The 26,949-nt window shown below is 52.6% G+C and overlaps 1 protein-coding gene across 2 annotated transcripts in view; it reads left to right on the top strand.

Moving 5' to 3' along the window:
- Positions 1–26,949, top strand: part of ITPKB (inositol-trisphosphate 3-kinase B) — a 90,677-nt gene that overhangs the window by 29,597 nt on the left and 34,131 nt on the right. For both annotated transcript variants that reach the window (XM_067292947.1, XM_067292946.1), the window contains exons 3-5: positions 21,670–21,769; positions 22,590–22,803; positions 25,747–25,951. In XM_067292947.1, the coding sequence (XP_067149048.1) occupies positions 21,670–21,769; positions 22,590–22,803; positions 25,747–25,951 (519 nt within the window). The remainder of the gene's footprint in view (positions 1–21,669; positions 21,770–22,589; positions 22,804–25,746; positions 25,952–26,949) is intronic.

Raw genomic sequence — 26,949 nt, 5'->3', positions numbered from 1 at the left:
CTTGCTTCAGAAGGGAGGGAAAAACAAAGGGATGAAAGCTTGCCACACTTCCTGGGAAGACGGGAGCAACTTGATGGGAGGGAGGCAACAGCTCCCTGAGGCCAGAGCGTGTGAAATGTGAGCACTCCTCTTGGAGATGTAGCGCTGTGTCCTGCTGGACAAGAGGCCTCAGGCTTGATGGGCATGTTTGGGGATAAATGATACAGAAAGGATGAATACAGCTAAAAATGAAGGGAATTTGGCTGCCAGGACCTATGTGTCTTAGTGTGTAGGGCATGAAATACAGGATTTGCCAGCGGAGGAGCGTGGAGAGCAGGCGGTAGTTGCTCTGCCTGTTGATCCTGGCACAGATGTTGTGGTATGTAAGCACCTCTCGATCACCTGTGGAGCGGAGGAAGGAGGGGTATGCCCGGCATGCATAGAAATGACGGCCTCTGTCTGAGAGCGATGGGTTACCACGGCCAGGTGCTGCAAGGCTTGCTAGACTTTACAACTCCTTCCCAGTTCCTTGTGGGACCCCACCCAGAAACATGGATCTAAAATCCGCCTTGGGGTTGTTCTAGATGTGTGGCCCTGTTATACATTTCCATCTCTTAGATCCAGGGAGGGTTTCTTTGCTGGTTGTAGCACATATCTCGGCGCATTAAGGATTCCTGCACGTATACAGCCCCGTCAGAGCTAGATGGGGGCAGAGGCAGAAGATAGTGATCAGCAGCTGACTTGCAAATCAGGACTGTCTCCTTTCACGTGGGCTGCAACGCTCGCAGCTGGCTCGCAGTCAGATCCACATGCCTTACCGTCCATGCAGGGGCTGGGGTGTAAGTCTGGGATTCGTTAAGTACCTGGTTGTTCTTGTCACGCAGCCCAGAGAGGGAAATCAGTGGACACTTGGTGGCCAGAAGTAGCAGCTTGAAGGCACTGCCTATATAGCAGTTCACACAAGTTTTGAAGCTACTGATGGTGCATACAAACTGTAGATAGAAGCGTTTGTGTGTCTCTGAAAAAAATCCGATAGAAAGGTTTTCATGCTTGCGTAGTCACTGTTCTTGCAGACAACAATTCCTCCGTACATGAACTCCCACTACGTTATCAAAAATGTGATGCAAACCTCAGGGAAGCCAAGCAATATGGGAAACTTGTCAGGTGAGAACGGCGTTCAAGAGCTGCTTCTCTGAGAAGCTGTAACTTTCTTTTCATGAATTTATCTGCTGATAGCTCTGCTGTCAGCTGAATTCCTTTGCTTGAAAGCGTCCTTCGTCAGCAGATCCCGGTGCTGCAAATCTGCTCCCTCGCCGTGGCGGGGGGCACCGAGGGATGGGGCAGGCGGAGGGCAGCTTTCCACACAAGCCACTGACTCTCTTCTAGATTTGAGGGTGGGCATGTTTGCATTACTTAACAGAAGCAAATACAGTCTAAGTCTGAAAGTACTTAACTGAACTTTGATTGAGGTGATTGAGGTGATTTTTGGGGCCAGATTTTTACCGACTGCTTATTTTTTGAAAAAATGTCACTCACATAAGACACTAATATTAAGCTCAAGTTCTTCAGGAGTTGGGGGCCTCTGCCTTTCCCAGTCTTCTTGTGTGTATGTGTGTTGAAAAAAGCTTAATTTAATATGGCTGCCCCATAGTTTGGAAATGTGGCTGTGCTAAATGGTTCTTTGCTATGTTGCTCCTGCAAAGATTCCCCTGGATCCCATAGAAATAGCAGATGTTAGCTCTCAGTAGTGAAAAGAAAAGCCTAAAGTTCAAAGGAAGCTTTGCATCAGACTGGAAGAATGAACCCAAATCTTGACATTTCCTTGTCCGGGCTTTGTGCCTGCTAGTACATCTCGCAGATGCATGTGGTGGGGATGTGCAGTGCACCACCACCTGACTTTTCATGCAGAGGCAGTGACAAATGTACATCCTTGTGTGTCCCCGTTTGTGGTCTGCAAGAGAGTCCCAGAAAAAGAGCTCGTGCCTTCAGGCTCAAGCACTTAAAACATGTGCTTTTGGTGGTGACAGCCGCAGGATGTTACAGACAGGGGCTCGCTTTCTTTTGCTGCAGCCTTCTGGTTCCTGGGAAGCTCTTTGTGAATGAATCAGCGGCAACGACCTTATTTTCAGTAAATGGGGAGAGGAGGTACTCGCTGATATTCTGCAGAGATGCCTGATTAAGCCGCAGAGTAAATAATAGGAACAAATATTTCAGAAGGACCTTTCCCTGAGGGTTTGTTCCCACTGAGTCAGTCCCTGTTACATCAACAAACAAGAACTACGGGAGTCGCCAGGGCTGAGCGGAAACCAAGACAAGAAGGGCTGATTTCTCCTTTCCCCTCAGCTGTGCTGTCGCTATGGATCTCAGTTTGCAACGTACAAGCACAAATGTCAGTACGCAGTCCTGGGGTTGCCTTGAATTCCGAAAGCAGCGGTGAACTGTGGTAGTCTGACCCCGTCCCCTCTCAATAAACTCTTCCTGGACATGTCTTGCAAAAGCTGTTGCTACACTTCGTGCTCTTCAAGATGGGCCTCCCGCCCTGGGCTGAGCCGCGCGCTCCTCCGAGGCTGCCCATCCCACGGCCAGCCCATGACTCGGGTGGCAGTGCCAGCGCTGCTGAGCTGCTGCCCTGCTCCCGGCCGTGAATCTCACTTCTGCAGTTGAATTTCCACCCAGCCCCAAGAAGGGAATTCGTGCCCAGCCTTAGGAGTGCTCGTCTATGACGTGCTCCTTACGCTAGGTTTGGTACATATTTCTAGAGGGCTGTTTTTCAGGTATCCTTTCGTACAGGATCACCACTGTGCATGCTGCTTAATGGTTATTCAAGGCAAGTCCTGGTGCAAGAAGTCATGACGGCAGCATGCACAGTCCCTGAAGGACTGGGGTTGTGCCAGTGTGTAGGGGGCGCGCAGCTGTTTGGCTGCTGCATTGGGGACCAGATTTGCACGCTTTAGGAGAGCTCGGTGCTGACCACAGATCCTCGAAAGCTGCACAGACCATTGCACTAGTGTGACATGAGCGCTCTGCTAGTCTGGCAGGGATTAAACCTGGGATCTCGGTGTCCCCGAGCACAAGCTGGGAATGCTTGTCATGAAAGAGCCAATTTTCTAGCCCTGAGCTATGCGGCCGTATAGTCCCTAGTTACAGAGAGCAAGCACTGACCTAGGGAGTTAGCTGCTCTGTTAGCAGCTGCCAAAATGGGGTGGTGGGATCGGGTCATGCAGAATAAAAACACATGTCTGTTCAATGTGGGGAAAGTAACTGTCCGTCTCAGGATCCTGCCTGTCCACCAGGAGCAGGCTGCGTGCCTGCAGATCGCAGCACAACTGGTAGCTATCAGCTCGGACTGTGCAGACCTGACAGCTTGTTTCCATAAGAAACTATCAGTGAAGTGCGAATTCCTGACTTGCCTGCCGCTGACTCCAGCCAAGCAGCGAGGGCTTGTTGCAACACAAGGGCATGTTAGAGGACTCCGGCGCGGGGGAATCCAGCTGTGGCAACAGCTCCCAGTTCCATGGGAAATGTTATTATTCATGGTGCTCCAGCCAAAGGCTTCACTATCCGCAAAGCCAAAAGAAAAAGGCGCTCTTCCCGGCAATAAGATGGGGGCAAATTATGTGCATTTACATGGACAGCCCCCTTACGGGGGCTGAGAATTTCCTGCGTGCTCAGCAGGATGATTGCAAAGTGTTGGATCATCTCAGCTGTCAGCAACCTCTGCAGAAGGCACTTTTGCAGTCAACGGCTGGGATCCTGGTTTAGGATAAGCAGAGCCACCGCAGACCTGCTCGCCCGGCCAGTGTGTGTTGCATTTTCCCACATGTAGGTGTGAGGTTACTGGGATGATGTCCTCCATTGGAAAATGTCCCAAAAAGCCCACCAAAAAGGCAAGAGAAGGAGAGGGAGTGCAAGTGGGGATGCAGTACTAAGGGGATTAATTAAAATAATTTTCCAGGATTTCTTAAAGCAAGCAAAATACAGATGGCAAGGCAGAGCCAGCTGGGCATAAGCGAGCCGACGGCTGAGTCAGCTGCTTGCGCTGCTGTCCTGCCTCCTCTGAACTTCCTCCCCTTTTGGCCTCTGCCTTCCCTCGCTGGAAAGGGGAAAGGGTATGCACTGCATTCGCCGCCTTCTTGAAGTGCTTAGGATAAACTTCCCGGTGTTTTGAAATGTGAAAAGCTCTGTGCAGGGCAAGGAAGCCCAGGGAAAGCACAGTAACCTCAGGGGCAGCCTGGCCGGAGTTCAAAGGTGACAGGGTTTTTGACTGATTGCTGCTGTGCTCAGAAGTGCCTCTAAACAGTGCTGGAAAATACTTCAGTCCAATAGCGCCTTTCTTTTTTTTCCTTTTTCCCTCAGCTCACATTCTTTTCCCTGGCATTTTGGCTGACTGTCAAGTGGATTTATTGCTCTAATGGCAGAAAATGACCGTCAGTAAATCCCAGTGTTTTCGCAGCCTCGGAGGCAAGCTGCTCATTGCCCGCGCGCCGAAGCCCGGCTATGTGACGGGGTGTTTTTCTAGCCTTCTTCCGCCGGCCGGGGTGGGGGATGGCCTGGCGCGGAAGAAGAGATCCCGCAGCCGTGGTTCAGCGTCCTGGTGGCGGGGACAGTGGTGCAGCGGGTTAACGCACGGCTGCAAACCCAAGAGGCGTTTGAGGTTATCGGAAGCGGACTGGAGAGCCGGGGCGTGCGGCAGGCGTGGAAGGTCTTACTAACAGCGTGTCCGCCGTGATGAGTGTTGCGTGCCATGGGACATGCTTCGACGAGGAGTCAAATTTGGCCTGTGTACGGAAGGACGGGATCTTTTCGGTGCGGCTCCATCCGCTGATGGGGCTGCGTTTCCAGGGCAGAGCTGTGTCCAGAGTCAGGCTTCGAATATCCATATGCCGCCAGGAGCTCGAGCCATTCTGGATATACGTGCTGGACGCAGCTGCGTTCATGTGACTTCCTGGGCTAAACTTTGTTACGGGGGAAAAAGCAAAGTCTTTGTTTACCCGTCTCAATGGAAAAGTTTAGTTCTGGCCTGTCTTGCCAAGGCAGGAGCGAGTGTGCCAAAGCGATAGTGCAGCAAATGCTGGCCGCTGGCGAAGCGGGGCCGGAGCTGGCCGCGGGCGCAGGCAGCGTGGCGCGGGCCGCGCGCGGGGAGGCCGTCGGGCCCCGGCCCTGCGGGGAGCGCCAGCCGGGCTGGGTCTCGGCCCTCGCGGTTGCTGCAGACGGCCGGCGTGGTGCCGGGCACGTCCCCCGCCGCCTCGTCCTCCCCGCGGAAAATGAGCGGGGTGGGAGAGGCGAGTGCCGCCTCTGGGGAGAGCGGCGGCTCGGAGAGGGGAAATCCCTCTGGCCGCCTGTGCCCAGGGGACCTGGCACAACGCACCACGGGCCCCTTCGTGGCTTCAAAATGCTCTTTTAATTCAAGTAATCGCAGCTCTGGTACCGACTAGCGCAAGCCCCAGCTGCGGCCGAGAGAGCGCCTGAGCAGCCCCAGGCCTGGCTTTGGCCAGGGGATCGCTGCCTCAGCCCCACCACCGCGGTGGGCCGCTGCCAGGAGGGGGAGGTGGTCTCTCAGACCCAGGGCTTTCGTTTCGGGGAACGAGCCTGGGAAACAGCGGGTGTCCAAGGAGAGTCACCTCAGGGGCGTGCGGGGCTTTTACTGCCCTCTCTGTCTTTCCTCCCTCCTCTCAGCCAAGCGCCAGCGGCTCCCGAGCATGGGGCACCAGGCTGGCGTGGCAGCTCTCTCCCGGCGCCGAGGCGCGAGTCGCGTGTACGGCTTTCATTTAGATGGGCTGAAACCGCTAAGAGGGTTAAATTATAGCCAGTCAATGCACCTCCATCCTCCAGGAGTCCCACGCATGGAGCAGCTCCTAAAAGTGCTGCCAACAGGCCTCTGCAATGGGAAACTCGTCTGGGGCAGGTTGGTCACGTGCTTTCCGACGCATGGGCTGCTCTCCTGTGCCCCACTGCCACGGTGCGGCCTTCCCCAGCGCGCGGCCTTTCCGTCTGCGGCCCAAAGCATGCCGCAGAAGCTGCTGAGGGCCCTGGTAGCAGAGCGCAGCACCAGAATCGCCCTGGACCTCAAAGCTGAACCTGCGCACAAAGGGCAGGCCTGCCTGAGCAGACTTTTTTCATATTTTCCGGTGGGAATGGGAGACTCGACTAGACCTAGTACTGACTCACTAAACCCAGCCCTCAAGATGAGTCCCTCAGAACAGATAACTTCTTGTGTTGTCCTCTTCCCGATCTAAGGAAGCGACAGTGTTGTGGAGCAAAAGAGTGTGCTCCATGTACGCGTTACCTGGACGCCTGTTTCTAAAACTTTCCGCTCGAAAATGAGAGCACACTCAGTGAACTCTGCTGCTAATCCCAAATCCCAGCTCTTATTACTCTGTAGCTAAAATGCGGTTGAAGCTTCCCCAGTGATTTCGTCCTGATCCTCAGTTCTCCTCGTACTTCTCTTCCTTTCCTTCGGACTCAAATGAACCCTCCTGCCCCGTTAATGGGACCTGCATCTTTCAAATGAGACTCTGTTAACTAATTGCCGTAGCCATCATTTTCCTGATGCTTTAGGTGACCCTTTGTGTAATTAGGTCTCTCTGCAGCTAACCAAAATTTCCCTCCCCGCAAAATCTAGCTGTTCTCCAGGATGTGCTAGTCACTGACTTGTGATCACTTCTTGGTTGTCTGGCACATCAGTCTCCATCACTAATAATCACCTCACAGGTAGGAATCAACACATTTTTTGTTAGTACCTCTAACACCCTGGCTATTTAAAATATCTTAGTTCATTAGCAAAACACCATTTCTGGCATATGCACTTCTCCGTTCCAGAATGACTGATTGCAACTATCGAAAACGCTTGCAGTTTTGTTCAGCAAGCTGAACAAAATAGGACACTTGCATCTGCTTGTGCCCATACCCCGACACAATCACACGGGAGAGGGACAAACCTGTGCTGCTGTTTGCCTAGCCAAGTAATGGGCCCAGGTGAAACCCTTAGGGTAATCTGGGGGGGGAGGAGGGTTGGTTCTGCTGTCCTATCAGTGCCTGGGCAACAAGGCTCACATTTTAAAATCCAGCTTCAGCTCTTGCAGGATTTTTAAATCTGCCCTCCTGATTTGCAGCTTTAGCTAACCCAGTTGGTACTAAGGCTCACTGAGGATCCCGGCCTTTCTGTCAGCCAGAGGTGAGCGAGCTGCAGCAGCAGCCAGCCAGATAGTCATTAGCAAGGTGTTTGGGAACAGCACCAACTTTGCATAGTCAATTAGATTTGTGATTAAGAACAGAGAGGATTTAGCCATAATATTTGCATAGCTGTTGTGCAGAGCTCTGCAAGTGCCGCTGTGCTGTTGGTAGCTAACCCTGGGACGGCAATAGCAGTTTTGGCCTGGCACTTGGTGAGCAGTGAGAGCACTTGCAGGCAGAGAGGTGTAGTTTTGCTCTGCTGTTTCAGAGAATCTGGTTCAGGAGAGCTGAATCCTCCTGTGCTCAGTTTCTTCCTGAGCTGTCGCCTGGGAACAAGTCCCTGATCAGCCCTGCATGCTAGCGGCAACGTAGTATTGGCAACGTATGAGCCTCCTCCGTCAATGGTGCTGCCGCTGGGACTCAGCTGCCTTGTGGCTGCAGCTGTCTGAAGATCCTTGTCTCCTCTAAGAGGTGGCAAATGGAAGTCTTTCAAGTAATTCTTGTAGCTGTAAGACTGGGAATGCTACTTGCTCATCAATAGCTTCCTGACTTGCTTTAAATGCAAAGAGCCCTGATGTTGTGCAGGTGAAGGAACAGCGAATCTGAAATGGTGCTATGCAAAAAATGCAAATATTGCTTTTATTAGTAGCTTTCCATGCGAGAGGAACAGTACATTTGCAAAGCAGGCCAGCTTATTTTCTGCAAATCTCTCTTTGTCATTCCTTGTGAGGCCGAGGAGTCTCTAACATTGCACTCCCGGAGAGCCCTGGCCCTGGCAGCCCGTGTGATGTTGCACGTATTTGTCACTTTGCTTGCACCCAGACTGTAGGGTCGCATCCTTCACAGGCCAAACAGTGAGTCCTGAGAGTGCCACCCAGCCAGGCAGTGGAGCTAGGCAAAGTCGCCAAAAGATAACCAGCTCTGAGCCAAAGTATTAAAAGGCAACTCGTGATTTCTAGTTGCTTCAGTCTTGCCGTTATTCTGCCTGACCTTGTGAAGGTCTCAGCACTTTTCTGCAGAGAAATGGCCTTGCCTTTCAGACAGGAAATCTGCAAGGCATGTATAGGCAACTTTTAGAGATCCCCCACAGGTAAAATTGCCTTTCTGTGGCTTCCTTCCTAACCATCAACAGGGGCAACTCTTGACCTTCAAAATGTCCATTTTTTCCTTTTCTTTCTTAAGGAAGGGGAGGTTTCTGAGACCATGATTCAATACCACTGGACTAAAACTTTAATTCTACGTCCAGCTGCCTGTCGGTGACTCTGAGGACCAGCCTGGCAGGCTGCATGTCAGCATGCTGCTAAGCACGGTGGCATTTCGACGGCAGCTGCCACCTCTCTGTAGTTCCTCCGTACCTAGAATTGATGAGTGGAAACAACCCTGCAGGGCAGAAAATCCTCACAGGGAAACGAAATGCCAAGATTTCTAGCTCCGCGCGTGCCAGGGAGGCACCAAGAGGATCGCTGACGCAGCGCACGAACCGGACTGGAGAGGACAGAATAGCCCCAGCACATTAATCCTGAATTGTCACAGTGAAATCGCACTGTGGGGAGAGGTGTAGAGCAGCCGTACGTACCCAGTTAGTCGGACTGCTCGGGAGCATTTTCTGTCCTCTGAAATGCTTGAGTTGTGCTTGGTACAGCAGGCGCCTCCGAAAACTGGCTCGATGGCCAACAGCTGTCAGGCTGTGAGACTCTGGGGAGGTTAACAGCGACATAAGCCGCTGGGGCTGGTGGCTTTCCGTAACTCATGCTTCGGGCCCTTCAGCTCGGAGCTGCCTCAGGTGACAGACAAGCCATGATTTGAGCTGCCGTCCGGCGCCCGCGTCTCCTGGCAGCTGCAGGGCAGCTGGGGTTGTCCCGCGGGCACACGTAAGCCCCAGCAAAGCCCTTCGCACCCAGGGAGAGTTTAAAACCAGTGGATTAAGGTTCCTGGGAAGAAGCTCTGCCCACATGAGCTTTGATGAAGCTGTAGCTAGCAGGGCCCTTTCCACATGTGCTGCAAGCCGAAAGTGCGTGCAAGCATGGCCAAGACCCTGAGACACAGCCTTCCCTCCAATACCTTGACTTTTTTATACTAGCCCTCAGAGAAGCGTAGTAGCACGGGTGTCATTTTATAAGCCGGGTCCGAAATAGGCACCTGCTTTCATTCTGAACTAGACACATTTCTGGCTCCGTAGTACATGGCTGATTTTAACCGGAGTGTAAGTAGCGCCCGGCGTGCCCTGCAGGATCCTACGGCGTCTTGCTGATCTCTCGATAGCGCTCTCAAGAAAGCTGCCTCCTGTTCTGCAAGCTTCAACACCGTGTAATGGAAAAATATAGAAGTGGGGCCCGGCTGTGCGTCACATGGTGTCTTAGCAACCTCCGCCCGCGCTCGGCTCCGCGATAGGCAAGCGGGACTGTCCGTTTCGGTGCAGTGATGAAATGCAACATTAAGCATCCCCCCACCCGCCCCTTACCAGCGTGGTGAGCGAGAATAAGGAAATACCAGGGCTTGCTGGTGTCACTGGCGCTCGCCGGGTGCTAACAAAGCCGTAATTTATGAGCTCTGCAAAGAATTTCATCAGCCTTCAAAGCAAGACAGAGGCATCTGGCGCTCGGCCATTGTGCTTCTATCGGTACAGGAAAAACACTGAATTTCTTCAAAGCTGCCACAGCGTTTCCTATTTTTAGGTTAACAATGCATGTTTTGCTGTACGGCACCAAGCGTCAACAAAGAATGAAGACCTATTTATGTCGCTTTGTAGTAGCGCTGAAGCAACAGGAAGCTGTGGGCCATCTGGGTGCCTGCTGAGACCTCCAAAAAACGCTCCCCATGTCAGTTGTAAAATGTATCGGGCCACCACCGCACCGACGGGTTTGCTCTCCGAGGGGGAAAAGGCAGCGATAAGGTAGTGGCTTCCCATTCTCCAACCCTCCAAGACCCCGTGCAGTGGAGAGAGCCCAGGAGTCTGGTTACGGGTCACGCTGGCATTCAGGGGCTTTTTGCTCGCGCTCTCCCGGTGCAGGCAGTGCCTCAGCATCAGCACCGAGGTGCAGGTAACTGCGCTAGTGCCGTGCAGTGCAAGGGGCTCTCCTGGCTCCGGAGGCTGCAGCGTCACCCCCTGTCCCAAGTTTTCCTACAGTAACGTTAGAGCAACCCGGTTTTGGCAAAAGTTTCTCACCATAAGGACTCCTTGAACCCAAGAGTGGCTTGTTAGCTTACTAATATCAGCCCAAAAGTAGTTACTGCTTTGACTCTGGTCTTTCTGTGTTGGGGAATGGAGGACGTCCAAGCTGGACTTGTGGTTTAGACGGCAAGGTTTCCCGTGCCCTTCTGCAAGAAAACACTTGAAGCGCGAGCTGTGCGTTATAATACAGCAGATGATTTTACTGTGAGGGCAGGTACGAGCTGCCTGAAGGGGGAAACGAAATACATCTCCGCTCTGGAGGTGGCGCAGGATGCTCTGCGACGTCGCCTGCTGAGGCTGCTCCTCTTGCCGCCGTCAAGAGCGAGAGCAAGAGTGAGAGGAAGTGATGCTGCGGTGCCGTGGCTGTCTTCCCCCAGCGGGGAGTGGGGACGGCCTCCTCCTGCTCCCTCCAAACAGTGCTCCCGGTTTTCGGCAGCAGTCAGCCGAGGCTGGGGCCTCTCCGTGCATGGGGTCCAGGCCGCTAACCGCTGGCTCCCCCTGTCCAACCCCGCTCACTGCAGATCGGCCGCTTCATGGGAGGAACCTCCTTTCCCCTTTTTTCCTTTTGGACAAACAAACAAAACAGGGGCCAGAGACCTAGTGACTGAGTCCTTCACGTGCTGCTGAGGCAGATGAACAATAAAACGTCTGAGGGGAGAAGATGACTAAATTTTTCTACCTCCTCTTCTGCTTCCATCACCCTTTCAAGCAGAGCTAAACATAGCCTTCTGCCGCAGGAGGACTGCAGAAACTGCCTGCTGCCCACAGAGAGTGTCTCAGAGATCGTGGGCTCGGGTGTTGCTGAAAACCCCTGCCGTTCCCAAGAACCTGGCGTGTTCCCCGTGCTCGTTTCTCCTCTCCCTTGCTCTTCCCCCAGCACAAAGTATATTTAGAAAGGCGAAGGCACAATGAGCTAAACCCTGTCTTCGTTACACCCATGTTTATAATGGGTTCATTGTATCGCTTCCGCCAGCGCCGTAGCAATTATACGGCTAGATATAACAGCCTCCTACCCTTCATCTCGTCCTCCTTTTTGGACCAGAAAATGGCTTGAGTGTCCTCTTAAAACTGAACAGCATTGTTTCGGGGAAGAATATCTGGATTTTAGTATGCAACCTGTAACTTCTGCTTCTTTAAAACGAGTTGCGCTCTCTTGGAGCTCCTCAGAGAGAGGCTGCTGCTTGCTAAAGCAGTACTTGGAGACTGGCGCTGGAGTGAGGTCCCTAAACTCCACGCCATGCCGCATGTCTGGATTATGCTGCTCATCTTAAAAATAGCCTCTTTAAAAAAATATTTAGTTCAGAAACGATTTCACTTTAAAAAAAATTTTAAAAAAGCAATTTGCTTTTTCATCTCTCTCTTCTCAAACGACGAGCCTGCATGGTCTTGCCTGCCCCTGCGTGGCCTTGACTGTCGGCTCCCTGCCGTGCACCCAGGGAATGTACAAGGAGCGGCTGCCGGCATGATTTTCCATTATTAACGCTCAAAAGAAAGTTCCATTTTCCTGTTTCAGATGAGCGTTTCCCCTTCGGGTCAGAGAAACCACTTCCTCCCCCTGGCACCCCGTGGAAGGCCATAAACATGCGCCGAGGCAGCAAATTCCTCCGCCTGCCCTCGGGTTCCTCTTCGGATCCAGCGGAGGCCGAACGCCCGGGATCCCCGCAGCTGGCACTGCCAAGGCGTTGCGCTCGCGCGCCCGGGGCAGGTGCCCGCCGGACGAGGGATGTTTACACCGCAGCAGCAGCGCGCAGCCCGGTTCTTCCTCAATTTCGTGGGCGTTCACAGCCAAAATCCTCTTTTTCACCCCGCTCACCCCGCCAGCGCGCAGTTGGGCTGGAGCCCGGCTCTCCAGCCGCCCCCCGTGGGCGGCGGGGCGCCTGCGTGCCCGGCAGGACGCCGCGGCGTTGGCGGTGCGAGCCCAGCCCTGCCGCGGGCTAGGTGTGTTGCTAAAGCCGGCGTCTGGGATGAGTCATAACTAAAACGGCGTGCGCGGTGCTTCGGCTCTGAGAATCAAGGGAAGCAGAGAAAAAATTTCTGCTGATGCTCCATGCAGTCCTCAAAGGCTGCTAATATCCGTGCAACATATTGACGGGGCAGACCAAGCGCTCTCGCTCGGCCGCGCTGGCGCGTCGGCTCTCCGTCCCCGGCGGGAAGCTGGCCAGCGGCCGCCGAGGGGGCCGGGGCGCCCGGCTGCCCCCCTGCAAGGGGAGACTCCGCAAGCCGCTCGGCAAAGGCTGCGCAGCTCCCGCGCCGAAGCGGGAGAGGCGATCAAACTCTGAATAGCGCTTTGAACCTTCAAGGTGCTGTGCAAACGTGAGGGACTCCAAATCCAAGAGAAAAGGGCTAAACTGATTCGAAGGGGAATTAAAAGGTCACGCCTGTTGAACATTCAGCTTTAGGGTTTAGTCATGTTTATGAAACTTATAACTGCTCTTTTTAATCAGCTTTTTACACTTCATATACTCAGTAAATGCAGGTAAGTTCAGGGCTTATGACTAATTTTTTTAAAAAAAATTCTAAACAAATTTTCACAGCCTTTGCCCTGCCCTTTTTTCTTCCCTTCCATCTCTGCCTACCCCCCCGCCAGCCTAAAGCATTTAAACCACTAACACTTCACTTCTTTATGGAAGAGAGAAGCATTTCTCAGTCATATATACCATAAAGTGAAATTTCGTTATGGTCGAATAGTGTAACAGCAGTGAGCTAGCTCCGTGAGATACCAGAGCAAGGGAACAGCAAAGGAAATGTTTTCTACATCCAAAAGCATTGGGAGCTGCTGATGCCACAGACAGGCTCAAGTCTAAAAGTCAGGCCTTTTGCATCCAGCTTCTCCTTTAGATTGCTTCATAGCATTGTTTTTGCATAACTGTGCTTGTGAATTGTCAGTGCTTACCAACTTTTTGCTTCTACAGTATCATATTTACAGTGTCCATATCAATGTGCCTCAGTGCTGATAGCGAAGTAAATACTTCAGATGGCTACAGCAGCACTAGAAGTCAGTTGCTGCCTTGTCTGGCCCCTGTCCACCCTGCCCGTTAATATATCAGGCTAAACAGATGAATGGTATATCATCCCACTTCAGCACACATCTGATGTGGGCCTTGAACTGGGAGGAAATGCACTTAAAATGCCCTTGCTTTTGGGCATTACTTCCGGACATTACAGTTCACTTCACCACACATGTAAGAGAATAGACCAGTCAACTCCCGAGCCATTTTGTATTGCATCCAGAAGTATATAGGGAGAAATCAGACTTAGAAAATAATTATTAGAAGCTCCCTTATTCCACCCATTGAGGTTACTTCTGTGTTTGGTGTCCCTGGCCCAAAATGCCTCTAAGCAGACTGTTAATGTAGTGTCTTCGCTGGAATCCCTAAAAATGTGCCTTCAAAATGTAGGGAAGGTGTTCAAGTAGACTGTGTCATATGGATAACTGTATCTATCAGTGTAATTAACCTGGACTGGAAATAACTGGGACTTTACTGTCTCCTCCTGGTCAGAGCACCTGTGTTGCCCACCTGGCTCCTTCCCCATACAAAGCTCAGCTGCTTATGCTGAGGTTGCCTCCTGTAGAAAAGCAGCACCCCACCAAACTACGGCCCACCTAGACTCTCTGCTCTCATTTTTAGGAACCGAATCTCTTCCAGACTCTTTCTGTGATGGAAACGGAGCAGTTTCCATCAAAGCTGATGACAGAGTTGCCTGATACGGGGTCAGATCTTTGGACAATATGCTGCATTTCTCAGCTGGCCATTGAGTCAGTGTCTGCTTGATCTCGCTGCTCACGGCCTTGTTCACAAGCGTGTTGCACAGATGGGCTGCAGTCCTCTGGACTCCTGTCAGGAATAAATGCACTCAGACCCAGTTTTGCCAACCAGCAAGTATTTTTCTAAACTGCTGGATTTTAAAAGCTGTCTGCTTGCAGAGGAAGAAGCACTGTATGACTTAAATAGCAGTCCACCAGAAGTGAATAGCCATTTCTGAACTGTTCACTTACATTCTCTAAGCTGAAAATTGCTTAACAAAACTAATTTGTATGTACTTAATGAGCAACAAATACATTTCCAGAGATCTGGATCAGTTCCCACTCAGGAAAGCAGGCTGAACTTGTCTAATGCTTGCAATTAATAATTCAGCCAGCTTTACTGGAAAGTCAGTTATGACTGATCTGTATTAGGAAGTTTTCAGCTACTGAAATAAAGACTCTTCATCAGGAAGAAATGCGTTGTGGAGACAGAATCTTAGGGTTGAGGTTTGGTTTCTTCTGAGCTCAAAATACTGGGTTTGCCTTTGTTCTCACTTAGGCATTTTTGGCTTCTTTCCTTCTTTGCCAAATTGGACAGAGAGATTTTAGTGCTGCCTCTCTTTTCGGTCATAATTAACCCTGAGAATGGCCTTAATGTCTATCCCGTAACGTCTATCCCCAGCGTAGCACTCCTACGGCGTGCGTGTGCTTTGTGTGAGGGGGGAAAAATGCAGGGTGACGTTGCAAATGTACTTATACTCTATGGGTGACTTATGCTCTGCTGGCTCCCACAACCACTACGTTTCCTTCTATTGTGATAGGGGAGGTCAAACTGAAGAACGGCTTCTTACATATCTGCGTTTTCTGCTTCTAATTCTTCTCGCCTGCATCAGAAGCAGGAAGAGGGAGCCTGCGACAAGCTCCTGTTTTTTCCAATACACTGGAATATTTTTTCGATGAGCCAAGCAGATGTTCCTGCTTCCACGCATTTTCATCAGGGCTCCTGTATCACTCTTGTAGACCGCAGAGCAGGCAGGAACTTTGTCGCTATGACCCTCTACCCCAGATCTTTGCTCTTGGCGGGACACAACGGTGCGCACACCGAAGCAATCGCTTGGGCTCTTGCTGCTGCTGCCCTAAAGCCGACAGAGAGGGACGGGAGGGCTGGCGGCCCTCGAGGGGCCGTAACGTCCCCTCTAAAGCAGCGAGGAGGGAGCAGAGCGGAGCAGAGCCTCGGCTCCGCGACCCGACCCCGTAGCGGCCGCCCTGCAGAGCACCCCTGGGGGACGCTTCCTGCTGGGATCCTGCGGGCCGACGCTGGCGAGGGCGCTTGCCGGAGGGAGCCGTGCAGCCGCAGCTGCCCGCAGCTACCTGCGAGGGCTGCATGGGCGCCCCGCGCGCGCGGCGGCGGCAGCGGCGGCGGTGGTGGCGGTGGTGGTGGCGGTGGTGGTGGCGGCAGCCAGCACAGCGAACAAAGCTGCCCTTCTTGTCTCCGCTGGCCCTGCGAGGTTTTTCCCAGTGAAGGGAAACAATCATCACTAGGGAAACCTTAACTGCTTTTTAAAGACCAGAAGAAAACACAGTCATTCTTTTAAACATGGAAAACTAAATGGCCTCTTTTTCCTTGGCTGCGAGCGCATGGCCTCCAAACAGGCTGACACAAAATGAACTCTGGGGGCAAACACGCCTGTCGCTTATTTATTTATTAAAAAAAGAGGACTCTCCTGTGCAAAGTCTGCCTTTCTCAGCTGTGGGTTTTTTGGTTTTTTTTTAAACCAGTGAGACTCTGGGAATGAGCAGCTACTTGCTAAAACCCCAGACTTGTGAACGAAGCACCCCAGAGCACTTCCGAGGGGCCGGGGTGCCAGGCTGGCACGGCGCTCCGCTCCTCTGGACGAGACCGCGGGCAGCGGCAGGTTTGTTGCTCCGGTTGCGTGGGTTTTTTGGAAGGCCGGAGCTGCCTGGCCACCCACCGGGGTGTTTCGGTTGTGCAAGAGGTGCTGGGGGCTGGTGAACGTCGGTGTGCGCCGCGAGCGGGGCTCGGCCCCACGGCAGGCTGCCCGCGAGCTGCCTTCCCTCCTGCCTCAGCTTCTTGGGGAAAGGGCTTGATTCCCAAAGCCCAAATGGGGATGCTCGGAAAAGCGGAGCTGGGAGTGACCCCAGGTTTGCCCTCACCATGGATGTGATTTCATCTCTGTGCTCTTCATTCCCTTTTTCTGAAGGAAATATATTTAGGGTCTACCTCTCAAAAGCCCTGAGCTGCAGCAACTCCCCCGAAGCCGGTGAAAGCGATGAGGAGATGGTGACTCTACGGGATGGCTCTCACCGCTGTCTCCTCTCCGTTTTCCTCCATCCCTTCTGATCCTAGGCTATTTCAAGATCTTCTGAGGTTCTTTAAAGTTGCTCTCGCTCTTCCCTGCCCCAGCTGCATAATCTTGACTCTAATGGAGTATGCTCTAGTTAATAAAAAATACTGAAGTACAAGTCCAGCTCTAGCTATTTCCAGGAACATTTGGTCCCGTAAAACCATAGGAAACTGTAATTTCAGCAAATTAAATCAGTTACCGCATATCTCTCTGGCTCAGTGTGTGGAAAGGGAAAAGCACCCCCCAGCTCCGTGCACAGGGAATAATACCAATAAAATTCCATCAAAGTCCACACTGGGAAAGGGAGGGGACAGGTAGTCTCAGAAAGGCCCGTCTCCTTAAAGCAGACATTAAAGGAAAGCCATCTGCTATAGGGAAAATGTACAGCGAACACTGAGCTCATCAGCCACTTTTTGTTTAATCTAATTAAACATAGTATATCCTCTGACCTTCTGGGTTGGCACCGAGTTCCCGTATGTTGTTCTTTCCATATGAAGCTCTATTGACAGATGGGGAAAGCCTAGAGTTTGCTTTCAGCTTCAGATAAGTAAAGTTAAACATGCAGCAGATAAAATTGTTTTCCCAGCCCTCCTCTCCCACTGACCGATTACGGGTGCTCGCTGTGAGGGCTTAACTCCTCTGGCCCCCATCCCACCCCCTGCTCTAGGCACTGCGCGCCGAGATGAGCAAAAGAAAGCTAGTAAGTAGCTTTAAAAAGGCACAGGCAGAAGCAGAGTGCTGCTAAAAACTGCTTCAAAATTAATATTTACAGTTGGTTTTGACAGTTGCTCACCTTCATTTCCACGTGGCGGACTACTAGCGCAAACAGCACTGCTCCTCACTAAATGTCGCTAAATAATTTGCTACATAACAGCTAATCAGTCAGCATTGCTGGTGCTGAAATAGCTTATAAATAAAAGGTGTCAAATTGCATCAGACACCTGCATATTCCCGGGTTATATAGGTTACATGCTCTTGCAGTGTGTGTAAGAGTTCAGTCAGTCAATATGGCTTCATGATTTTTGCAGCACAGGAGATAAGCCAGAGAACGGCAGTTTGGAGCACCCGAGTGTCTGGGTGCAGTAGGCAGGCATAGACGGTGTACATCGCAGGCCTTGATCATGCAGAACATTTGAAAATGTGCTCAGCTTTCAGCAGGGCTACCTGCTTGCTTACTTCATTGCATGCAAATGAGAAGTGCAGGTAGCCCTTCACCAAAAACATCACTTGGTAATATCAACTGCAAAGCTTTTTTTCCAGTATGCTGAAAAATTGTTTGGTTTGAGTTGGTGCAGTTATTGCAGGTAACTCTTCCATGTATGTACAGCTGTGCCTGTGTTTCTGAACCTACACTTAAATAACTCCTTGAAATATAAACCAAGAGCTACAAAAGAGCCCGGAGGCGATGCCCTTACAGTCCTCTACAGGCTGGGTTAAAGAATATTTCTTTACTGTAAATAACAGTAATGCTCCTGTTGTATGTTAATAGTGCAGGGCATAGTTGGGGGCATCGGTCAACTGCTTGCAGAGCTGCTGTTTGCTACACATGGCTTGTAGAGTAAAGCTGGAGTAGCGTGAGCCTCGTGATGTGATTTTCCATAGGGACGTGCACTAGCCCAACACAGGAGTTTGCATGAATGGGATGACAAGCCATCAACTTTGAGGTGGTTCCCCTTCGTGTGGTCCTGGGCTGACACCTGAATAAATGCAGGCTTCGCTGGTCGATGCTTGCTGTAAACTTTTAGCTATCCCCAGTGGATGAGGACCCAGCTGCTGATCCATGGCTGTGAGGTTGCTGAGCTGCTGCTCGCAGTACGTGGCAGGACCGACAGCAGCTCGGGTCATAAAATCAGACGGCCGCAGAAGAGCTCAGCAAGCTCGTGAAGAGGATTATATGATGCGGCTGCAGGGTGTAGCCATGTCGCTCCTCTGTAACTGTAGATGACCAAGAAAGGAAAACAAGAGGTTGGAAAGACAGATACTCAATGGACTCATTTTGGGGGACACACACCCATATAGAAAATCTCACTTGAAGCTGTAGAGATGAGAAGAGAAGCTGCTGTATGAAGGGTCAACTGTTAAAGTAACTCCTTACTTGGGCAGAATGTTATTATCTCCAAATAAACGGGATTACAGGATCACTAGAAGCATCAGCCAGTGTTTTTCCTCCAAGATCCGGTCTCCTTATCTCTACTGAAGCAGGTCCACAGCCCCGTGGAGCAGACAGATGAAGTCGTGCAGCTGCTAGTTTATTAGGGGTGTTGCCCCTAGCAAAACTCACCACGTATTGAGCACTCCCACCACAGAGCAACCAAACACTGTGTATGGACACATACACCCCCCCACCCCCAAATCAGTCCCAGCAGGCTGGTCTGCAAAACAAGCTGTCCTTGTCTGACAGTAACACGCGATGGGCCTCGGGCTGAGGGCACAGGACAACTTTCTTTTAATGAAGCGAACTTTCCCTCATAAAACTGGGACGGGACTCAAGCGTAAAATAAAAATAAGGCAGCTCCTGAAGGAATTGCAGAATGCGCTTAACGAGCTCCGCAGTATGCCTGCCAGGGTTACATCCTGCGCAAGGGCAGAGACGAGGCAAAGTCCATCTTCTCTCTCCGGGAAGTGCTCACGTGAAGATGCCCCCATGAAGCCAGGTGGCAACGGGCCATGCAGAGCAGCATTGCCAGTGACCCCCGGGGTGTCACTGGCTTGCCTCGTAGCCCATTTCCAGCAAGTCAGAAGCGGCTGGAGATGGACAAAACTGTCTCAGGCATCTCCGTAAAAAACTCTGTGCATGTGTGAAAGCGTACACAAGTATAGAAGTGCCTTGCTTGCTTGCTGAGCGATCTCAGTTCATACCTGAACTGTCCTCTGCAGCTGTGTTTTTTTCAGAATTACCCCCCCAGCCCTGCTAAGACGAACTCGCCACCCCGTGCAGGGCTGAACCGTGAGGCTGCAGTGTCTCTGCCTCTTCCCTGTTGTGTCGGCCTGGCTATCTGGCAAGCCGACATCCCAAGTGTGTGCACGAGGTTGCTGAAAATGTAGCCACTCTTCTGGGAAAATTGGCCACGTCCTTAAAACTTGAGCTGGAAATGTCTGGCCAAAGGTGTGCAAGAAACTGGGCAGCATCTGGATGAAAATGTTTCCATCCAGTGTAAAAGAATGGGAACGTAATATCTGTTCCTCTTGCAGATATGCTCAACGGCTGGCTTTCTGTCTTGTTCAGTTCAGTAGGAAGGTGTGTTTTGTCTTGTTTTGTTTTTCCTGGGGATTCAGGGGCCATTAACCTGCATTTTGAGAAAAGCAGTAGAGTTGCTGGGCACAGGGAGCTGGCCCCCTCCAGAGCTGTGGCACCACCAGGGCCGTGCCCAGAGCAGAGCTCGTCTCTTTCCCAAAAACCCCGACCGGCAGAGGGACCGGGGGGCTTGCACTGCTTTGGGGGCTACTTGGCTTCGTTTTGCTTGCACTTTGACGTACATCAAGGTTTTAGCTATAAACTCTAAGCACCGAAAACCAAGATCTTGGCTTGGGAACAGGCACTGCCTTGGCTTGCTTCCTGGGCCTGAGTGACTTACGATGCTGTGCTCGGGGGGAGGACTCCTTCTCCTTATTTTAGAAATGGTGGGTCACATTCATCTGGAGGCCAAACTGCCTCGGAGACTTTTTCTTCCCCCCTTTTTAGTGAGATCAGTCAGAACTTGATGTTACTATTTTAAAAACAAAAGGAGGGGACCCCCCTCCCCTTCTCTCCTGCTCTCTGCCAAAAGGAGAACAAAGAACAGCTAAAGTGCACAAGTTCTGGCACTCTGTTTGGAAATAAAAACATTCATCCTCATGTCAGGTAGGGAGCTGCCTTCTACATCCCCAGCCCCTGCTGCCAAAGCAAGCAGGCTGGGCTACAGAGCGAACCCGCGTGGAGGAGCCTGGGCAACGGGGATGCCCTGTGTCCTCTCCTGCTCAGGCACCTCATTGCCCAGCTCCTGCCACTCTGCAAAGGTGCTGGGGAGCACTGGGACACTCTCAACCTCGGGCAGTCGTCTGGAGGACGGGCCGCCCTGGCATCTTTGTCTGTCTTCTTTCCAGCCATTTGAACGTGTCAGCGGTTCCCATCAGAGATTCATGCATGGGGAGTTCCCCTGGACCAACATCCAAAATGCAGGTCAGGGCTGCCGGCCCTTCCCCGTCTGTGCGCAAAGTATTTGGGAGAAGGGGCCGGCTCTGCAAACACGAGGAAGACATTACTTGGGCTTTGTGGAGGGCTTGCTCGCATGCCTTAGAAGTGGAGCAAAGGAGGATAATTTATATGTGTGCTTCCGGCTGAACTCAGTAGCTTCTGGTGGCCAGGACAAAAGTGACTGTTTGTCTCCTCTTCTGCAAGTAGGCATTTTCCCACTGTCACTGTTGTGTATTGTTCTCCCGGGTTGTTTGCACGCTCGCCTGCTGGTGCCGAGATAAGAAGTGCCTCTGCCTTTTATTAGCGGCATGTTCCCCAGAACAATCTAGGGAAAAACCTCTTTCAGGAAAGCGTGCGCGTTTCTGTGAGGCGTTCGCATGTCTGCTGCAGCCCTTGTTAAAAGTAATGTAAATACTTTTGTGCAATCTATCTGGCAAGAGATACAACATGTCAGAAGTGAATTGTTCTCTAGAATATAGTTACTGATCAGCCAAAGCAAGCAAATCAGACACACATGGATTGAAAATTTAATGAACAAAACAGCTGTTTTTCAGTGGGGAACAAAAATAAGTTGGTGAACATATTCGTGCTTATGTGAGTGTCTCTTTTGACCTGCTGGATCTGGAATGGAGTTTTGTGGCCTGGTAGAAATCCTAGGTTTCTTTCCCTGCTGAGTGTGCATTATAATCTAATGCAGCAGTGCGTACCCAAAAATGGGTTAATGTCCCGACTGCTCCTGCAGAAGAACATGGGGGAGTGAAGGCAAGGTAATGCAGATGGCTTGGCCCTCTTCGTCAGAAGCAGCCAACTGGAACAAAGCTGTAACACCATCCACTTCAGTGAAATTACTTGTGATTTTTGAATTTGGAATCAAGGCCCAATGACTCCAGCTTGGCACAGGGCAATGGGAAAAGAGCAGATTCTGTTTGTCTTCCATCCTGCGCTGGCTCTGGTGTCTCCTCCCCTGTCCAGAACATCCATGTGCTCCCTCAAGTGACTTTATGGACAGCAAAAGCTTAATACATCACAATCACCCTCATGATTTTTTTTTTTTCCTTAGAGTAAATCATGGCGGAAGATCAAGAATATGGTGCACTGGTCCCCATTTGTGATGTCCTTCAAGAAGAAGTACCCTTGGATCCAGCTAGCAGGACATGCAGGTATGGAGCACCAAGAGTTCAAGGGGGCACCCTGACCCCCTTGCAGCTCACCCATGGGCACGAGAGCCACCACGGGGCAGAGCAGTGGAAAGTCTCTTCGTTACATTAGGCTAATGAGCTGTATTGGCCTGAGTTGCTTCTGAACTCTGAATGAGTTTCACAGATTTGAGCTTTCACATCTCCAGGGGAACACAAGGCCAGGAGAGTGACTTACCTATATGCTGGGTGGTGTAAAGTGGAGGTGCAGTGCCATGTGCTTTGAGTCCCCAGAGCTGTGGGTATTGCTGCTACTGCTGTTGGCATCTCGCTCTTCTCTCTAGCAGCAGAAAGCAGTGGTGCTCAGGGGAAATGCAAGCCCTCTTGCTGATCCACAGGGAAGTGCGCAGCACCGCTCAGCTCTGAGAAACCCCCCTCACAGGGCATGAGCATAGAGACGAGACCATGGGGTGCAGACCTGCCGTGAAGTACGTGGTGGGCATGAAGCTGATGTGTTGGGTGCTCTATAGGAGCTGCCCGTCACAGCCCCAGATGGGCATGTGTGATTTGCCAGGACTAGGCCCTGGTGGGGATTGCTAAGGTAGTTACAACCTGTGTCCTTGTTTAAGGTGTGACACTGCTGGCCATAAACCTCTGATACTGCATGTGAATCCAGCAGCAGAAGCCTGTTACACCACCCAAGTCCCAGTCAACAGGGACTGCTTTGGACACAGGTGTAATCAGCAGGTGCTTTCGTGGTGGTGGTCTGCTCTTCTTCATTTGGGAAGGCATGATATCACTCCGCATCCAAAGTGAGTGCCCGGTTGTCCCTTGTCGCCTTCAGGTAGTTTCAAGGCAGCAGCTAACGGCCGGATCCTGAAGAAGCACTGCGAGTCAGAGCAGCGCTGCCTGGACCGCCTGATGAATGATGTCCTGAAGCCCTACGTCCCTGCCTACCATGGGGACGTCGTGAAGGATGGGGAGCGATACAACCAGATGGAAGATTTGCTGGCTGAATTTGACTCCCCCTGCGTTATGGACTGCAAAATGGGGGTCAGGTTAGTGTCTTTTGGGGCAGTGTTTGATTTTAAGATCTGATACTCAAAGCAGACGTATTTCCCAGGTAAGACTCTCTGAAGCGTACTAGTGCCAGGCTCTCCTGAGCATTGCAGATGCCTTCAAGAAAAATCTAACCTGAAGGTGTGAGAAGAGGGACATGAGGAAGCCTGGGCTTGGGAAGGACATGCCAGCATCTTTCCTTCTCCGCTTGCTGACTTTCCATGTGCTGGGAAAGTGATGTGCTGTCAGCGGAGGGGACCGCTCCATGTTCCGGTTCGGGTCCTCCAGCATGGCACAGCAGCTTTTAAGAAGGCAGAAACCTGCCTGCTTCTCCCAAGCTCAGGAGGACACTAGTCAAAACACAGGAAGCTGTGGGGTCCCAAGCAGCCCAGGCGAGGGAACCCCCTGCCGGGCCAGCTCTGAGCTCAGAGGTGGTGGAGACACTTGTGCATCTGGAAAAGCTGGTGGTTTCTGTGGGAGAGCAGCAGTGGCCCTCCCAGCGCATGCGCACAGGGCCCAAGGGTGATGGAGGCCCTCGGGTGCCACTGGCATGCAGGGACAGGGACAGGGACAGCCCCTCACACAGCGACTGCTCCAGATGCCACCACAGGGGACGCAGGTCCCTTCCTGCACAGGTAGCGTGGAGCCATGCCTGCAGGAACTGGGGATGGCAGGCAGCGCCCGCCCAAACCAGAGTCCTGGGCAGAGTGTCTTCGTTTCTCAGGGCTTGGGCAGGTAGGACCACAGGGCTTTAGCTGTGGTAGTTCAAGTTGTTACCAGTGTGGTTGCTGCCACTGGGCGGAAGTTACCGTGTGGCAGTGAATGAACCATCGCAGCTCACAGCCCAGTGCACCAGCGATGGTGAAGCAAAGCAGCACAGGCAGGTCCAGCAGAGCCCTCAGAGAGGGCGTCAGGTCTGAACCTGTCTCCTCACTGATACCATCTGACAAAACATCAAACCCATCCTCTTAGCCAGCTGCCCCCTGCCAGGAGGATGCAGGTTTGTTTCTTCCCTCCTGACCTGGCTTTGGGATGGGGCAGCCTCACCCAGTCACCCCCAAATGAAGCTTTGCCGGACTTGGGTCCTGGTGATGGTTAAAACCTGGAGCAAGGGAGAGGGAAGGAAACAAGCCACAGGCAAAGGCTGTCTCTTCTTGTCAGGAGGAAATCGAGCTTTCTGAGTGACGTGGACAGCACTTCTGAGCACGCTCTTGTTTTATTCTGTCTGCCCCAAAATCACAGATTCGATTAGCTCAGCTCCAGCCCTTCATCACTTTTATCTGCATTGTTTCTAAAAGGGGATGGTGCCCTGGGGCTGTCTGCTCTGTGATCATATGCCTTCTCCTAGAAAAGACACCTGTTTGCCTTGTGAGTCTGTGGGAAATACATAAACCCCATCCCGCGTAGTCTGCCTTCCCTTGCATGTTACGTGATTTGTGGAGGTAAACTGCACGTTCAGAGCTGGGACCTGGGCACAGGCAGCCTGGGAGGAGGGCACAGCTCCCCTGCAGAGCTGGGCATGGCTAACGGGAAGCGAAGAGCGGTTTGGATTTTGGGGGAAGGAGGTGGCAGATAGGGTCGTTTGTACCTCATTCTGCTGGGACATCGCTCCTGCCTCGCCAGGTTGTTTGGAGAGGACCTGGGCACCTGCAGGGCTGAGCTGGGGCAGGTTTGGAAGCTGCAAAAATTCTTACTTAGTGGATGATGATTGCTGCAGGAGGTGTCATTTAGTGGATGATGATTTTCTGCACTCCAGAGTGAAGCACTTCGCTGTGTCCTGGCACACAGTGGTGCTCTGAAGGAAGCACAGAACTGAGGTTCGAGGTCTCTGTAACTGTAAAAGCGCCGTGGTCCCTGCGCGACTACGCTCTGCGCTGGCCACCCATCCCCTCCCAGTCCCCTCTGTGGGTCTACCAGAGGCGGCTGCGCACCGCTCCGAGCTTTTGGGGCCGACCCACAGAGCCACTCCACGGGGAGGGGGCACGATCCCTTCAGGTTTTGGGTTTGCAGGCTGCTCCAAGTTCCAGAAATATTTCTCTAGAGAAGCTCATTTCTGGGTCAGGAAACTGAGTAAGTAGCTCCTGTCGCTTGCATGGGAAGAGGAAAGCTGTCACTGTGACCAAGCTCTCCGGCGGGAGGATCAGCAAGCGGGGCAGGACGGGACGCCCCGTGGGGGCAGGCAGTTCTCTGCAGGGGGGTGGCCGGCAGCGGCTCTCCGGGAAGGTCCTTGGAGGAGGCTCTTCCTTGGCTGATTTTGTTCAGCTCAGCGGGCAGGCGCTGCATCCCTGTGTCTGATCCGTCCGTTTCAGGCAGCTTCTCCCTTCCAGGTAGTCCAGTTAAACCAGACCCGTAATGGGCAAAATAAGCAGCAGCAAAGCAGCTCTCTGTGCAAAGAGGCTGCTTAGCAGCCCGTGCACGGCGGTGCTGGCGGCCAAGCGTGGCAGGGAGCAGGAAAGCGCCCCTAAGTCACAGGAGCGGCTTTAGCCAGTCTGCGGAGGGAACGATGGACGCTGCTGGTGGCCGAGGGTTGGCGACTTCTCTCTCGCCTTGAATCCAGCTGGTTTCCATAGCACACGGTCAGCCATCTGGGTGGGCGCGTTTTGAAAGCTTCGTTTAGTTTGTGAGAATAAGTCGTTGTTCAGGTCTGCTGAGCGTCGAAAGACGTCAAAGAGCAGCCTGGAGTGGCCTGCCTCCACCTCGCTGTGGGGAAGCTGAGCCGGTCGCTGGCCCATGTGGACATAAGCCGTCCCGGCGCGACGCTGCTCCAGCCTGTTTTACTTTAAAGGCCACGGCAGAGGTGGGCTGGGCGGGCAGCTGCCCTTGCCCCGGCCCCGGGGTTTCCTCCCCTCCCAGGCAGGCGGTGGGGACCACGGGGCACCCTCTGCTCTCTCTGGCCCAGGCAGGCCAGGCCACCCTGCAGACCTTTTCCTTGCCCTTTGCAGGACCTACTTGGAGGAGGAGCTGATAAAGGCCAGGAAGAAGCCGAGCCTGCGGAAGGACATGTACCAGAAGATGATCGAGGTGGACCCCGAGGCCCCGACCGAGGAGGAGAACGTGCTGCGGGCGGTGACCAAGCCCCGATACATGCAGTGGAGGGAGACCATTAGCTCCACGGCCACGCTGGGGTTCAGGATCGAGGGGATAAAGGTGAGGCCACTCGGCGCCTGTGGCGGGGAACGCTTTGCAACCAGCTCGGTAACACACTCACACACGCACGGAGCAGGCTCGTAGCGAAACCGGTGACACATCGGGACGTCCCTCTGGCTTCTGGGAAGGAGCCCAGCAAAACTGCTGCTTCTGCCCAAAATGAGTCAAGCGTGCTGGCTGGTTTTTCAGCCTGGAGTTTTGTGTCTCGGCAGGCTGGAAGGTGGCAAACGGGAACTGAGCCCTTGTCACACCGCTGCAGGGAGACCAAAGAGTCTCAGTTCAGCTCCTGCGACATGACCGTCTCTTTGTAAAATCTAGCCATAACTTGTTTCTGCAAACGCTCCCTTTCCCCTTTCTCCATCCAGTCTCCAGACAGATACAGCTACGCCTGCACCACGTCACAGCATTTATGTGCGCGGTGCAAGCTGGCCCGCGAAACGGCTCGTTCAAGCTCCCCTCACCTCCCGCCTGCATTTCGCTGCCTGCCCGACTCCCGGCAGCGTTGCAGCCCCGCCAGCCCTCGCTCCGGGGAGCCAGGGCGGCAGGGTGGCTGCCAGTCCCTGCCGTCGGACCCAGGCGCCCAGCCTGGGTGTGGGCATCAGCCGGCTGAGCTGAGGGCATCAGCGAAACTGCAGCCCCACTGGGCACGGGAGGACGGTCTTAGCCATAATCTTGTTAGATCAGCCCCTCGGTTGAGTCCCCTGACTGCGAAATGCAAAGTGCCCTGCTCCAACTCGAGGGCTCAAACGAGTTGTTTGCTTTCAATGCTGTTGTGCCAATGGGCTGAGCCATTAATTCAAATCCCAGCTTGAATGTGTGTTAACCTGTGCCAGCCCCTGACTGGAGCTGTGAGTTTAGCCATAGAAGGTGGCTAGGCTGTATTTAGATCCCTGTTGAGAAAAATTCAGCAACTTAGTCCTACGAAGTGGAGCTCATAAACTCCCTATGAAGTTTAAGCTCTCGCTTAAGCACAAGCAGCTGCATTTTCTGCAAGTACC

Source organism: Apteryx mantelli, chromosome 3 (genome assembly GCF_036417845.1).
Source record: "Apteryx mantelli isolate bAptMan1 chromosome 3, bAptMan1.hap1, whole genome shotgun sequence".
Taxonomy (NCBI): domain Eukaryota; kingdom Metazoa; phylum Chordata; class Aves; order Apterygiformes; family Apterygidae; genus Apteryx; species Apteryx mantelli.
Note: the sequence above shows the minus strand (reverse complement) of the source record. Positions and strands in the feature narration are given on the sequence as shown.